The sequence below is a fragment of the Hoplias malabaricus genome, chromosome 1, assembly GCF_029633855.1.
Source record: "Hoplias malabaricus isolate fHopMal1 chromosome 1, fHopMal1.hap1, whole genome shotgun sequence".
Classification (NCBI taxonomy): Eukaryota; Metazoa; Chordata; class Actinopteri; order Characiformes; family Erythrinidae; genus Hoplias; species Hoplias malabaricus.
Window position 1 is genome coordinate 65,799,718 of NC_089800.1, and position 17,474 is coordinate 65,817,191.

Genomic DNA, 17,474 nt, shown 5'->3' on the forward strand with positions numbered 1-17,474 from the left:
GTATCCTGCTACTGAAGAATATCCTCCTGTCAGCCTAAAGTTTTCACACCTTGCTGGGAGACCAACTCAACAAGTGTGACTAAGCCTGTTCCCACGCAAGTGAAAGCAGGCTTGGGGGACCTACTTCTTGGGTAAATATTGATGGTCATGTCTAAGGGGCTCCTGCAGCACAGAGGGACACCTAGAGGTCACTGGGATACATCAGGTCACGAGAAGTGCAGCGTGATTGAGTTTGTCCAGCAGAGGGCATTTTGTTTAGAAGGAATACATAAGACGTATTTTCTGAACGATAGCGATCCTTGAGGATGACATGCTAAATATATTCTAGCTGGTTTTCTTGCAGACGTCCTGTGTTTCATTTTGGATTTTGTTGTGTTTAGCGTGCAGTTTGTGTGAAATTACAAAGACGTCTAACACGAATTACAAGGACTTTCACAGAGAGAACTTGTTACAATAGTGTTCACAAGTTCTGGCTGCTTCATACATGGACACTAGAAAACCTCAAATATTTATTACGTATACAAATGTGCTTTAATGTATTTTTGGACTGTAATACAAAATTAAAACATTCTTATGCTACTTTGTCATTTTATGGTTACTGTTGTGTAGTAACGTTAAAAGTTAAGTATTTAAATGCCATCTTTAAAAAGTCTAAACCAAAAATCACACATACATTTCTATCCATTATTATCCCCAAGATTATTTTGTTAAATAAAAGAGCAATTGTCGTTTTAAATATTATAAAAATTACTATAAAATGACTCTAAAAATGACTTTAAAACCGTATATAGTTTTTAAGTCTTTATTGGTGGGTTTAATGGTTTATTCTCTTCAGTATCTGTTGTGATTTGTGTGAGTGGATGGAAGGCATAGAAAAACAAATATGTTGTAATAAACTAAATGACATTGTATTGTATAATTGTTATAGGCTCTGTAAAAGCTTGTGTATGTAGGTCTTTTAGTTTGACAGATATTAAACTTGGAACCAAATTTAAATACTTCTCATGGGAGCTATGCCTAATATACTTACTGTCCATGAGAAAGAGCTTGTAGTGGGAGATGCTGCTAACAGACGTAAAGAAACTCTCGCTCCATCCACTGACCCATGCCCTTCCAGCCATTACACTCAGACACTCTTTCTCTCTCTAACACACACAGTCAGAAACAGATTCCAGTTTCCAGCATCTTGCTGTAAATGGAGCATCTTAACATCTTGATTTTGTATCTGAGAGGCACATGGATGTGTTTCAAGTGAAAGATAACCTCCAGAGAGCAGCTAAGAACAAGAGAACCATATTTGTTTGTACAGAATGGTCAGTATTTATAACTTGTGTCAGACACAGGTGGGCTCACTCAGCTAAACATGTCATCACAAATTCACTACACTTCTCAATCTCTCTCACACACACACACATATTGATTTATACACTGTAAGAACATGAGGTCATATACAGGGATGCAATCATAAAAATGTAAGCTTCAAAGGAGGTTTGGGCAACAATCTATAACAACACACATCAAGCATATCCCCTCATCTGAATAATTACTATAGTGTTTTTACTTACTGCACAGATGCACATTTTGCTTCAATATGTGGCAGAATTTTCTGTAAGACAATCCTTTCATATTCAAACACATCAAGTCATAATGTCTTTTTACCAAAATTTGAATTTTCATTCAATAGCCAACGGATCATTATTGCTAATGATGTTGGGTTTTGAGGCACATGATGTATCCTACATACTTCAATGATTTATGGATGTTTAGTTTATGCAAATGGATTTTATTTGTCAGCATTTTTTGGTTTTAAGCTAAGGTTTGTCTTTTATTTACAGTGCATTACTGCACTAAAACCACCCAAAGTGCTCTCAATTGTCCAGAATAAAATCACAGGACAGATACTCAGCACAGACTTCTGAAAGAATTCCTTTACCAAACCTGGATCTTCTTTATTGTTTAGGCTTCCTGACACAGCTCTATGAGTTTACAGTTGCCAGAGCACTTGACCTGCACAAGCACACTGTCTTTTCTTCCACTCTGGACTCGGAGCCAAGCGGCATGTCCATTAGAAACACTACTGAGATGACAAAGATCAGCTGTGGGGTGTTTACACACAGAGGTCCTGTATTTTTCAAGGGTCTCTGATGCTAAGTGCTGATCCGTTTTCAGCTTCCTCTCTGCTCATATGATCACATCTGTACAGTGAAAAAGACATCAGCTGTTCCTGGACCAGCTGTGTGTATAAAAATGTAAATTACAACCTGGAGCTTCTGGCAGGCACAGAGTTTCTCTGAGGCTGGAGACAGTGGAGCTATTAGTGCAGTTCCCCATGGAGTTTGAGAGGAAAGGCCCACGTGGCATCCAGGGGGTCAGGGTTAAATTTTCAGAGAGGACAGACACAAGTCAATGGTGCTTCACTGCCAAAACCCAGTGTGAAGCAATAGAGCTTCTAACCTTGTTGTGGTGGGTCCTTTGAAGAGGACTGCAGCCCATCCCCCAAGGCTCCAAAGGAAATATAACCAACTAATGAAGTAAAGGTGCAAGGGATAGGATTTTTATGGACAAAACATATTATGAGGCACTAAAAAAAAAAGCCCCAGCTTCTCGTTCAATCTGTTAAAATGCTATGAAAATGGATCAAAGACTGGCCAAATCATAAGTTTGGTAACCGATATACAGCATTGAAACCACCAGCCAAGCTACAAAAGGGCCAGGGCCACCCAGAAACTTGATAATTTGAGCATTTTTAAAAGCCCAAAACAGTGAACAGGCTTGGGATTTATTGTTACCCAGTGATGTCTGTTGTTGCAGTGCCAAAATCCAGTCTGGTTTGATCACTGATATCTTTCACCGCAAGAGATTCCACATCCTCTCAAGACCAACAATTAAAAAAGACAATGCGACACTAATTACCACTTACTGGTTGAGTTACCTGCGAACACTATTTTAATTCTTGGCCATTTGTTTTGCAGAAAAAAAGCTTAAAAACTACAAAATGAACCATCAGAGCTCTGATCTGCTCCTCAAGTCGAGACATTTTTTGCTGTGATCAGCTAAATCCCTCTGTATTCTTCCTAAATTAGAACATTTAAGTGGGGATGAAGTAAGTGATGAGCAATAAAAAGAAGATCAAATAGAACCTGTAAAACTAATGAGGCCTTTCTGCGCATGAAAGAAAAGAGCAAAGCAGTGTGACGCGATTTACCGAGGATCTGTCCAAAGTTCTGGCATCAGTTCTCAGTCTTCGCCAGAATATATAACAGTATAACCCCTCTAAATAAATACACCAGTAGCTACCACAGCGGCTCCAAAGGGTGCCTCAAATAAGAGGGAGAGAAATAGAGTTGGGGGGAAGAGCGATAGAGAGAGAGGGAAAAGGAGAGAACTTATAAACATAAGCTCCAATTCCAGTCTCAACAAAATAGCTGGCGAGACCATGTGCGTTGGCAGGCTCAATGTAATTAGATAGAAAAAAAGGAGGGCTTTTTTCTGACTGTATCCATGTCCATAAGGAGTCAGCAGGGTTGAAATATCGGACTTGAGATCTTGCTTATTTTCATATAAACAGCTTTCTGACAGTGAAAGAAGACCTGCACAGTTTCTCCTTCTGGACATGTCTCTGCTTTGTCTCTTCTGTATTCCTCTCTTCATTCACCATTTACTAGCAGTGCTTAATCACCATCAGATACATACAGTATTCACCTCTGAACTCTCATCAGTAACTGGCTGGGATTGTTACAGTCATAACTTGGGCCAGACAAGGGCACTGTTGCTACATTTATTGATGTGTCCTCAACCAGGCTTATTTATATAGTATCAGTGAAACTGTAATTATTGGGTACGCTGCATTTCAACACAGCTTATATTTTGGCAGTATTCCACTGCATGGTACCTACTCATCTCAGCTCTACTTGGCTTTCTAGCGTTTTCTTTGTAGTTTGGTATCTGGAAATGGGTTCTTCTTTAGTATCAACTCACTTGTGGTTCCAAGCAAGCAGAGGGACTAAAAGTGACTTGTAAACCTTTCAGAGCTGTGACTGGCAAAAGAGACTTGTCTTGAGGCTTTAGGTTCAAATATTCCTTGAATAAGTGGCTGTCGAAAGGCTAAAACGAGAGACTGATGGCCCACCTGCAAAAAAAAAAATCTACTGATTTGTCTGAACTCAAGCATGGAGCTGTGTTCATAAAAAAGCTAAATCAACAAGAAAATACACAATGAGTAAATGACGCTTAAAGAGGAAATACTATGGGAAAAAAGCAATTTGTATTCGTTCCGAAGCTCTTTTAAGGTCTGTTTCAGAAGAAAACCGACTGTGGTTTGAATGTGGCTGAAGTTGAACTTTTCTGTAAAATTTTATTCACTGTTTGAATTAACACAGAGACTCGTATACTACCATATTACTTGATTACTCGTATACTACCATATTACATATAACTTGAGTCATTTAGTTTTGTAGCACTTTCTGCAATGCTGCTAGCCATCTCCCGAATTTGGAAATACTTCCACATTAAGTGATCCGAAACAGCAAAATAAAAATCAATATAACGCACCTATGGAGCAGGAAAAAGCAATATCTTCATGTCGGTTCGTGCTTTTGAATGTTTTGAGGTCTCTCAGTTGTCTAAAAGAACAACAGATGGCTTTTCTGTGCCATGAGCAGAGAGAGAGAAAGCCTAGCATACCGGAAGAGACAAGATTGTTTTTTTATTCTGGGGATCATAAACACATTCAATTGGTTTCCAACATGCAAACAGACTGGAGAGCCAGCAAATGGCGAGGAAACATTTTATAATTTTTGAATTGTAGATTTTTTATATAAAGTGTTTTTTATTACAATTGTGAAACATCACCTTTCTGCCACTGTTGTTGTGGTTTCTAAGGCCAGCAGCCCCTGTTAGATACGTGTTATGAATTACATTTAGGGTACAGCTATTGTACCTGGAAAATGGAATTTACCATTGTGCCAATGGAAAACCAACCCATACTAGGGAAGAAAGCGTGTAGAGCCGAGCCGAATCGAGTAGGTACCTTGCAATGGAAAAGCAACATTTATTTCCAGTGGCAGGTGTTCCCGGTTGTAATGTATAAGAACAAACACAGGCTATGTCTACGGTAAAAGTTGTATAAGTTCATGTTTATACATAACAATATCAAAATAATGGCTGCACAACACAAAATTTTACCTTGAGCCAAGCTACTAAATATTTACACTCACCTATAAGCAAGTGTAGTGTTGAAAGAAGAAACCAATGAGCCTTAGAAAAATTATTTACCTGCTACAGGTATCTGCCGCAAAGTTACTGACCCAGAACATGTTATTTATTTAATGCAAAACTAATAAATGGTAGTGGGAGGTGTGGAGTAGTGAGTAACACGGCTGATTTCAGTGTGGTGGACAAGGGTTCAATTCCCAGCCTGGCTAAGCTCCCTACACTACACCAGTAAGAGTATTTCAGCAAGATTCCCAGCACTCCATTTGCCTGCCTAATGTAACGTGATTAGAACTGTAAGTTGCCCTGGATAACAGTGAGTAATAAATGCTATTAATGATGATAAATGCTCCGCCTGCAAAAACATTCAACCTGTCCCACATCATGACTCAAATACCTATCTGCGCCAAGTACAAGAAAATTCCATCCAAACTGACTCAAACTGGACCACCATCAATCACAGGTCTGAATCATAGCTGAAAAACCGAAGTGACTTTCTCAATGACCTTTTTTTCTTAACATACTATAACGTAAACTAAATGCTGTGTGTGTTGGTTTTATTTTCACCACCAAATATAACACTGATTAAACTTACAAAATATAATTATGAGCCCTCAGAACAGGGCAAATTCAGTTTTTATAAGACTGGAGAAAATCAGAACTGGCCATGGAAAGTCATTATCAGTCAAGCCCTTTCATTCTTTTTACTCTTCCCTCCAGTATTCTGTCTCTCCTCGTGTATTCTACTCTTTAGCACTTACAGTAAACTCAGCCTTAGCGTCAACCCTCCATCCTCTCACTAAGCCCACACCTCCTTCTGTCTCTCGTTCTAATGAACTCAGTGAACTGAAGCAGAGCTTCTAGCCACCTACACTGAGGGGCTCCAGTGAAAGACTAACACATGGCTTCTGGAATATTTCACATGAGAATAATCATCAGTCTCTAAAATATATCCTTGACAAATACAACACCTGTCACCCACATCCAGCTGGAACAGAAAAGAATCAACCTAGAAAATGACCCCCTTTTCCAAAAAACGTTGCTCCTCCTGTAGAATAGCACAATTTACCGCACCTTCACTCACGTCACTTGCTCCCTTCAGCTAGAACCAGAGCAAACCCCCATTCCCCTCTGCAGGTGGCACGAGAGCAAAACACAAGGCAAGAGTGTGTGTGTGTGTGTGGGGGGGGTGGTACGGGTTGTAATTATAAGGGTGTTACCTGGATCTGCCCAGCACTTCAAAGAGCATGCTGATATGAAAACAGAGCACAGTGAGGCTATGAACTCCAGCTTCACTGAGTGATGGATGGTTGGAGACCCAGGTGTATTCAGAGGATATGAGAGGGAACACACACATTCAAATATACACATCTCACTGGTCACATATATTAAAAGAGGAATTACTGTCTTTAATCATCCTAAAGAATGGTGACACATCAACCGTTTCCACCTTCACAAAGTCAAAGAAGTGAAATGCGCATTAAAGCAGTCAGCAAGTGAACACCTGACAAAAGGCATGACGTCTTGCTGCAGACCGTCCCCAGAGGACTGAATTTATCTTGGTAAGATCAATAAAAAAGAAGCAGAACAATACATGTGACCATAAGCTCCTTCATAACTCACAGTTATTCTAATCTGCCAGTAATTCAATTCATATGGAGGTGCTAAATAAATCTGCAGCAAAGTCATAGATTAACAGATGCGCACTCGTACACAATGACGGGGGACACCAAAGGGTTGGGGACACCTTGCAATAGTTACATTTGTTAAGATAAAACAGCTGTTTACTATTAGTTCACAAATATTTCAGCTTCTTGTTTGTTTTTCTTAAAAAAAATCAGTAAATTAAGTCTAAATATTTTTTTTCTGAATTATTGCTAAAAGCATGAATCTTTTGAGAGCTGATGAGCGCCAACTTCACAACTAAGGGGTAAAGTATCTTGGTTTTGGCAATATTCCCAAGGCAAGCTTTTGCCAGTTGTTTCATCTAATTTCAACGCTTTTTCACGTGTGGAAACACTTCAAATGATCTGAGAAGAGAAATGCGACATGAGCGATTATTAGTACCTAGATATGTGACTTAAATATTATACAGGTGATACAAGTGACTCATAAAAGCTGTTACAATGGCTCATTATAAGGCTAGCATATGGAACCAGGCGGCAGGGTTCCAGCATGACTTAATACATCACCAGTACCTAACCTCACTAATGTTTATGTGGCTGAAGGCCATTAAATCCTGACAGTGATGTCCTAATATATACAATGAATGCTTTTCCCTTAAGGATATTCCCTTATTAATACACTTCACTTTAGAAGAAATGTGAAAAGAAGTGAGGGCCCAATCATTAGTTACATATATATGTACATTATTTTATAGCAAACTAACAATACAACAACGATCCATTGGAAATATTATGCGATGCTCTGAGTTTTTCCCATTCCTTGTTTTTATATTAAACTGCCTAATATTTACTAATATATTTATTGACTAATCTAGCAACAAAAGTTAGCACAATCAAATTTGTATGACTTGCAGTGTGAGCATATAAAAACTAACACCACTTTTCACCTGTACACTGTGCAATGTGTGCACCTGGTCTGACCAGCTCTGGCTGAAACTGGAGTACAGAACAGTAAAGGCGTTTAATTTCCCTCCAAAAGTGCTCTGGGGCTTGTCTTTGCCTCACAGCCGTTTCTGCATCTGGGTTAGGTTTTCTGCACAGACACACACACACACACACACAAAATCCACTGTGCTGGGGTCTTCTAACAAGGCCTTCTGTGAGGTCCTTTCTGTATCACACTGCTTTCTATGTACATTTAGATACATATTTGTTTTTGTAAATTCTGAAAAACTCATCCTGAACCCAAACCTGCGTAGATTACCTTCACATCTAAGGTGCAGTGAAAACATAGTGAAAACGGTGGAATTTGTGCAGCCAGAGCAAATATTTTGGGGGCATTATGGGCGTAATTCAGACGTCTGCATATACACAATGTAAAGTTTCTGCTAAATTAAAAGCAGCTGTGCTCTAGGATGGAGTGAGAAAATGGCATTTAATAGCTGCAAAGTGAATCTGTGGATATATGCACCTGGGATTCTCAGCAAACACACTGCAAACTTTCACACTCAATGATGTGTTCAGTATTCAAAAGTGTGAGAGAGTTCATCTGCTGCCAGAGCAAAGACACAGAGCTCCAGCTTTGCTGAATAAATAATACAAACCCATCAGAAATGACTCACGAGGTGCACAAACAGACCTGCCATTTAGAGTCACACTAGCAAATCACTCAGTCCCTTCCTAAATAAACCCCTTAACTCATATTCTGGGGCTTTGAGACGGAAATGTGTGGGCTTGTAAATGTCACAGTTTTTCGTTCAGTCCCAAGACTGTAATAAGAGTCAAAAAACATGACGTTGTGTAAAAGGATGGGCCTGTTTACACCTGTTGACATTAACATGTGTTTTTGATGACTGGATCACGCTCAGATTTCACCACACGATTGTCCACTTGAAAAGACAACCCCAAGATGCATTGTGATCAGATCTCTCAAACCACATTTGGACTGGGTCAGAGATGGGTCTCATCCATGTTTAACACAAGTGTAAATGGAATGCCTTTTCCGTGTCTGGACAGAGTTACGAGTTACGCAGAAACACCTTGGCTGAGAGGAGGGATAATGTAGGTATGTTGTTTTTCTGGAGATCAATGGTCAGACTTTTTCACAGATTAACTAGAATATCCATCCTTATATGTGAAACAATGACGGGATTTATTTGTCCGTAAAACTGAACAAAATTCTTTTCCACAAAAGTCTTTTCTTCTCTGGTGTGTAGACAGTTGTGGCACTGACCATTGTTAGAAAAAATATCGGCTGCCAGAGACAGCCTTTTGCAGATGATTCACTGCCTGTTTTAAAGGTTTCTTCCTGATGTTAGAGAACATATAATACAGTGGTACCAGCTGCTGAGAAGTAAAATAGAAGTGAGTTATGAGTTTGTGTACTTTTTTATAAGAAAAAGTAAAGTCACATCTCATCTGGTCAGACGTTACCAATGTAAAGAGAATCTGGTCAAAGTGTATCCAGATACTATCCTGGTGCAAAACGCATGTTAAGACCAGGTGTAAACAGGCCCTATGCGTAAAAACAACATGCCTTTCTATAGCAGAAGCATGATCAGGAAATTTGTGGTCTGGATAGTGTCTATTATATTGGTTTTCACCTCTGTAATGGACAGAGTATTCTTGACACAAAAGAGGTGGGTCTGCTCTGGACTGGATGACACTAAATGACTTCATTCATGCCTTGGATGAAGAACAGGGATAGGTTTCTCTAAATTGTTTTAGCCCTGACACACCAAGCCAAACTCAAAGCAGCAGCACCAACTCAGACTGACTGATGCAGCCTTCCTTCGGTCAATACTGGCATATTTGGGGCCAGTAATTTTGAGCTAACATTACAAAACCTGACTCTACTGACTTCCTCAATTACTCACTCTGTTGTTTATTACTGTTTGGAATAAAAAAGAAATAAAATGAAAAAGAAGAAAAATCCTAGTTTGCTAACATGGTTGACCTGTGCATACAGTATCTACTTGTTCACTGACACACTACGCCGGACACTCATTCTGAAAACGCTAATATGAAGTAACTCTAACCAGTGGGTGAAGAATGGCCACAGGTGCTCAACAGCCATCTTGGTGTGTCTGGGCCCAAATAGTTTATGGCCTTAAAATACAGGTTTGCCTGTAGTGAACAGATGGGGTTAAGGAGATTTCTGGAGCCATGTTCTAATAGAACTGATGCTAAGGTTGTCCATCCTCTAATTACAAACTCCTGTGGGTTATACACTGGGCTCCCACAAATATGTGACTCACAGGTTGGGTAATAGGCCAAGACACTTGTGTCAAATTGCTGTGACCCAAATACTACACCAGGTGGTTCTAAAGTCCATCTGTGGCCAGGATTTTTCCTTGCTTTCTTTATGGGACGCATGGCTATTATCCTCCCTCCTTGCAGATCCGGAATGATCCTAGCAAAATGTGGGCATCTGTTTTGAAACCTAGTGTTTTAAAAACTAGTCTCAGGTACATTACCCTAATAATACATTAGCAAAGTTCATTCTCTCCATGAATGTACAGCACTTAGAGAGATGTTACCATCACAAATTGTGTAAATAATTTGTGAAAGTTCTGTGACATAATAACTAAACATGGGACTACCTATAAATTACCTGATAGTACCTTGGCCACATGCAGGCATTACAGCTTCTTTCAGTTTCAACTGGCCACGTGTCTTTCCAGTCTACTCCTTCTCAGGATCAAAGATCAAGGGGCAAAGACTAAACAAACTCCTGGTATGAAAAAAAGGAAAAAAAAACTTTTGATGATTCATCATCACATGGAAGGGCTTGAGGACATCACCCTTGACGTTCCCATGGGTCCAGTTTCTCAGGATCTGGTGAGGTCAAAGGGTCGCATACACTTCTTTCTACAACTAAGGCAGATATATAAGGTGTCACTCGAAGCAGGTCAAGCCTGTGCTAGTGAATGTTGAGGAGAACCTCTTGGTTTCAGTAGTTATTTGATTTAAACAAAGGTTTAACTGGGTCCCTAAGCCAGAAAAAAAAAAACTCTGAAACAAAACCGTAATTATTAATTCTGCTGGGAATTGTATTTTAATATGTTGTTTATTGCCTAGTATCATGTTGTATTTTCTTAGTATAACTGCCACAAAATAATAGTGTGCCTAACACAGCACTGACCACCATGTGCATCTGTATATTTGTCCTAAAATTTAATATCTCCTCACAATATGAAATAAATAATTTTTTTATTTTTTAATCTTCTGGAATGTTCTTGAGCCAGTTTAAGGAATGGTGAACAAGGACAAAAAGCCCACCTCCCACCACCACAAAATAAACCTTGTGGAAAAGTGAGAGTAGTTTTCAAGGAATCAGATCTGGTAGCAATTACCTCGTACAACTCTGGCCAGCTTTCACAGAGTGGACACGCATCACAGACTGCACATAATGCACGTTCATTAGTGTTTCAAATATCCTTCATCAATAATGTGGCTATACCACGCCTACTTTACTTGAAACTAGTTTTTCGAGGAACGTGAAAAATGGAAGTGTTCCAAGGTTCCATTCAAAAACCAAATGCTTCTTGCAACAACCTGAAGATGGAATCTAAAGCCGTTTTCACACAAGAGACGCAGCACACAAAACAAGCCAGGTCTACTCAGTTATACTTCGTTTCACATTGGATGCGACAACTCAGCTAATTTTTTCAGCAAAATGATGGTAAACAAATTACAATTTTTTAAATAAATTAGCCCAACACAGTCTTACTAAACTTATTTATTCATTAATTTACTAAGAAAACAAATATTTACTCAAATCATGAAGGCATAAGAAAATAAATCCTACGTTGAGAATGACTAAATGAAAAAGAACGGAAAATAAAATGATCAAATTCACATGTAAGCTTAAAAAGCTTGTTTCCACTGCATTTTATTCATTCATTCATTCATTATCTGTAAGCGCTTATCCAATTCAGGGTCGAGGTGGTTCCAGAGCCTACCTGGAGTCTTTGGGTGCAAGGCGGGAATACACCCTGGAGGGGGCGCCAGTCCTTCACAGGGCAACACAGACACACACACACACACACACTCACACCTACGGACACTTTTGAGTTGCCAATACACCTACCAAAGTGTGTTTTTGGACTGTGGGAGGAAACCTGAGCATCCGGAGGAAACCCACGCGGACACAGGGAGAACACACCAACTCCTCACAGACAGTCACCCGGAGCGGTAATCGAACCCACAACCTCCAGGCCCCTGGAGCTGTGTGACTGCGACACTACCTGCTGCACCACCATGCCGCCCTCACTGCATTTTAAAGAGTACAAAATTCAGTACAAAATTCAAAAAATCATGAAATGCATTAAAAAGAGCTAGCCTTAGACTTGCCTTGCCTTTTATACATGATTTCTGCCCTTATTTGACAACACACAATACACTGGAAATTGTCTGTGATAAACTGTGTTTAGAGTAGGTTTCAGGAAGTAAGATGTAAACAATGCCTGTGCTTTTTACACTGGAAAATAACATCAGATCCTATCATCTGGTCACACTGGAAATGCATATTAGAGAAAAATGCAAACAGAACCTTGCAAAGGACTAACCAGATACAATCCTGATATGAAACACATGTTAATGCAAGGTGTAAACAGGCCATAGTTTAGTCAATTATTGCAAGCTATCAGAGAATGAAGGTGTGGCCAAATAATTACTAGTATGTTTGTTTTTGTGTAATCATCTTGGAAGATGACCTCAAGCGAATCCACACAAACAAGAACTTCCCATCCCTTGCTAATTCATACACGCGTTGTAAGATTTTCCAGTACTCCCTACAGAAATGTGTGCAAGATCAATTTTGGATATGCAAATATGCTTGCAGACTACATATATATCCAGAGGCTTTCCATCATCATGTTGCCCCACATTTGAGTGAAAAGCAAGATTTGTGCGAGAAACCGCTCCAACAGAGAGTAACACATTCACCAGATCCAACACCATGGCAAAGTTTCCAGCTTGTGGAGTGGCAGTCAAAACAACCCCCAAGATGATCATAGGAGTCCAAGTCAAAATACAGATCATTCAAGACCTCACCAGTCTCCATGACAGATGCTAATAAAGATGACTTCAGAATAAACAAATAAAATGAAGAAAATTAGTCTGACATCAGGCATCAGTTTTTAAAAAGAACAGGAATCATTAGGCAGTGGCTTCAAGTTTGTCAAAGCCTTCCAGTATGACTCTCAGACAGATCTTGGCAGAAAATTGGTGCATGCCTTATTCAAAAGTGAGCATGGACTTGGCAGAGGTCACTGAAAGTTGCTTTGATGTCGACCAGATCTACACAGCAACGTCCAGCTGCATCACTCATACCAACTCACAGTGACAGGGCAAAGAAAAATAGTGGAGAAGAATCTCACACCTTGAAAACACACCTGCCAAAGTGACGGAAACCATGCGTCCTTACGGAGCTACTCAATGTGTTTAGTTAGACTGGGTCCAAATAATTACACTTCAGACTGTTTGAATTACAGGCCCCTGTGAAGATAAAAGAGATGTCTCACATTAACTGAAAAAACACAAGACTAAATGAAAGACATCTAATCACCAGCAACAACATAACTATATGCCATAAATGTGTCCATATGCAAATCATACACAAAAGCATGTAGTACATGCTTCTGTAGTAAAAGCTAGGCTTCCTGCAAAACAAAATATTACCAACTTTGTAAGTCGCTTTGGACAAGAGAATATGCTAAAAGTCTCTGTAACACTTTACAATAAGGGTACATTTATTAACGGTTCTTAAGGAAGTATTAAGTAATTGCTAAGATTTATCATTACTAAACAAATAATTAGGTATTGATAGAAACAAGAACTAGCATTATTTAATGACTTTATAAAATCTTGAGATGCACCAACTGCAATTTTATTGAACAATTCTGATTTCAGATGTTTTTTAAGAACATGTTTGGATGATTCTGATTTTGGCTGATTTTCTTTCATTCTGAAAATTATAAATCACAACATGCAGAAATATTTTGTTCAACTTTTCTTTTAATGGAACTTCCTACATAAAATCTGTAGTAGATTAAAGGACAAATGTTTTCTTTTCACAAACCTCCAAATACAATAAAGAGTAATATATTTAATTTTCCAAAAGAAAACAAATCTGGTACTCACTGATTTACTCTCACTTTTCATGTATTCACCTTATTCAAATAAGAGACTGGCAAATGACACCAATATTAGCCTTGTAAACTCACCCACTTAAGGAGGAAATAAACCTTTGATTATCAAAAGTGGAACAGAAAGCCTCCTAATTTCATTTAAGGTGGAAGGAAAAATCTCAATAAGGAAGATAACATCAGCTTGACTGGTGACATTTTTAACACTAGAAGCGCTGAGAGTCAGGTGTTTATTTGAGCACGGTGACTGGCTAACTTTACTGCTGTGACTGACTCCAGGCGCGTGTTGGTTTTGGAAGTCAGTGCGGCACTCTGAGTCAGTAACAGCTGTCAAATGATCGACTCTCATTCTCTCTTTTTGCTGAACAGTCTCCTCCCTCTTCTTCTCTGTTTCTCTCAATCCAAAGCGGAGCCAACCATGTCTCTGCGGCACTCTGTGGCTCTTATGTTTTTATACAGGCCAATCATCGGCCGATCGAACGGTGCATCTCTAATAACATCCTAAAAGAATGCTACGTCTTGTTTCTTGTCATTATTAATGATTAATTGTGACATTAACTAACCTTATTGTAAAGTACCAATGCCTTAAATGTAAATGTTAATTACCAAGCTAGGAGAGTGAAGGCAGATGTGCCACCCCTGTGAGATATGGAAAGTGCTGGTAAGGCAATGTCACTGGAACTTAACACACTTGGACTTTTGGCCATGTAATACATACAGGGGTAGCCAAGCTATCAGACACAGAAGGGGCAGCAAAACATCATATTACCCTCAGGAGCAACAAGCTCGCCATTTACACAAATAGCCATGCACACAGCCACCATGTTACAATCACCGCAACTTCTTATTACAATCACAAACTGAGACTGAGTTGACTACAAGAGTTTCAATAGTGCCAGATACTGAGGAAGCTTTTCTGGTCGCGTATAAAATGATTTCCGACTGTAGCTCTATAGCCCTCTGGCTGAGAAACAGAACAGAGAGAGCAGACAGAGCAGTGGGAAAAGGTGAAATGTGAACACACATCGAGTCTGTCTGACCACAGCGCCAGTAGCAGACGGAGGATTTTCCTGTTTTATTTCCCCATTTTCCATTTTCCCATTTCAAAATGAAAATCAAATGGCCTAAAGGTGCATGGACCCAACAAGTACATTGCAATATGTTTATTGTGAATGGAAAAACACTACATTACCCAACACTACATTGTCCAACACTGTACTATGTCATGTGATCTCCTGGACCTGTTTTCATTTTTACATATGTTTTGATAGCATATTTCCTTTATAAAAAAGGAGGGCTACAAGATTCCGCTCCATTTATTAATACAAAAATGTTGTGAGAATAATTCCTTAAAAACTACAAATTTCAGGAAAATGTCATGGTACTTCTTGACTCACAGATATAAGTTTCTTTTATGTATTAGGAGTGTACCTACTTTAAAGCATTTGGTCATGACTCATAAAGCTCTGGTCAAACATTGCTCATCCACCAATTATCAAGCCCCTTCACCCTTCAAAGCAGAACACTTAAGTGTGTGGAACAGCGGCTCCATAGGAAGTCTGTGTTAAAAAGCTGCACGACTCAGAGTACTCACTGTTGCTGGAAAGGGATGGGGCCATTCGGTGAGGCTTTCATGGTTAGCGTCATGTGTGCCATGCTGCTGCTGGGCAGGGGCAAGGGGCCCTGGACTGAGCCTTGGGGGAGGACTTGCTGAGGAATAGGCCGCTGGGGTACTGTGTCATGACCAGTTGTATGTCCACTGGTGTGTCCATTCACGGGTCCTGCTGGGTAAGAAGGGGGTAGGGTGGTCTGCTCACAAGACTTGCCTTTAGAGCCTGGCTTGCAAACACACATCTGTGGCCGAAGGCACATTCCACCATTCTGGCAACTGGGTAGACAATTGGCTGTAAAGAGATGGGGAAAAAAACAAAACAAAGGGTCAGGTAACAATATGCACAAATACAAACCAGGAACTATAAAGTATAATACTTTTTAATATAAAGCATACAAACACAAATGTCTGAATATCCACACAACACACAAACACACAGAGTTATAGGCCCCTGCTCTTTTGAGACTGACTGGACAAATGCATCATAAAATAATCATGTCTTTCAGGACACACCTGACGTAGCTGCTCCTTGGAAAAAGAGTGGGGTGAGTGTGCTTGGTTACACAAGCTTCATAACTCTTGGGCACCCAAAGAGTTTTAGCTCACTTGCTCATAATGGTTAGGTAGTGTAGTGTATGAGACTCTATCCACTAGAAGTTTAGGGTTCATATCCCAGTCTTTGGGTAGAAATCCTGACTCTCTGGCCTCTGGATAAGTGTGTCTGCCATGAGCTGTAAATTAAATTAAAGTTCAAATCGCTTTTTCCCCCTTGAGTCCACGCTTTCCCCCCAAAAATATCTGTGCATGGGCCAGCTGCAGTGTTCACTTTTCCAATTACATTTTTTTCGCTTTCTTTTGAAGTTCAGTGCAGATGCACACGTAAACAGGAAATGTCTTTGCTTATTTTTTCTCAGTTTGTGGAACGCATTGTGGTTTGAAACACTATGACATATTTCAACTGAGACAATGAGGGTTATTTGCTGGATTAATTAAATAAGGATTTTTTTTTCTCTTCAGCAAGCAATGGTAAGAATGGGCGAGTGTGTGTGTGTGTGTGTGTGTGTGTGTGTCCTTTTAGCCCACTCTGGCCGCTAGGCAGGCTTTGTAGTTGAGAGATGACAGCCCTAGTCCTGTATCTCTCTGCTGTAATTACAGGCTAAAATCCAGACTCTGGATTGGAGAAACCCAATATCCAGAACACCCCATATCTCTCTTTCTCTTTCTCTCTCTCTCTCTCTCTCTCTCTCTCTCTCTCTCTCTCTCTCACGCACACACATACACAAACAAGATCAAACCAGTTTCTCAATGACTACTTCATGGACCCTCAACACGTGGGGGTCCTGTCTAGAACACTGACTCATTGAGTACGACTGGGAGTCATTAGACCTGGAATCTGAACTGTAAGCTGCCGTGTGCAGGGCGTACAAAGCCCATAGGAGTTTCCCACTAATGCTGACCTCAGAGGCTACATTAATGGGATAAGAGTGTCCAGCTGCTTCATTCCAATTCCAAATACCAGACCGTGGGTTTTATTTGAATGGTTAGTGTAAAAGATGATCGTTCACTCAGTCTGGTTCCAGAACAAAATCACACAGGGTGTGTCAGTAATAAAGTGGGACAGTGCACAGTGCAGGCAGGAGGAAATGAACTAGAGGTGTATAAAGCCTCCCAACATTTGGCTGTGGAGCAGTGGAACTGTGTTCTCTGGAGTGGTGACCATGATCCAGAACTAGTCATTCCACATTAGTAACTACACTAAATGTCCTGTGGATGAACAGGAATTATTTTCTCACGCAAAAGGTTCTTACATCTAGTGACAAGGCTTCCCAAAATGAGCAGAAGAGCCGTTTTGAACAAAACCTTAAAATATTACAC

At 39.9% G+C, this 17,474-nt stretch overlaps 1 protein-coding gene across 5 annotated transcripts in view; it reads right to left on the reverse strand.

Moving 5' to 3' along the window:
• ltbp1 (latent transforming growth factor beta binding protein 1) overlaps nt 1-17,474 on the reverse strand; it is a 116,887-nt gene that overhangs the window by 82,216 nt on the left and 17,197 nt on the right. For all 5 annotated transcript variants that reach the window (XM_066670996.1, XM_066670979.1, XM_066671006.1 and 2 more), the window contains exon 3: nt 15,582-15,891. In XM_066670996.1, coding sequence (XP_066527093.1) covers nt 15,582-15,891 — 310 coding nt within the window. The remainder of the gene's footprint in view (nt 1-15,581; nt 15,892-17,474) is intronic.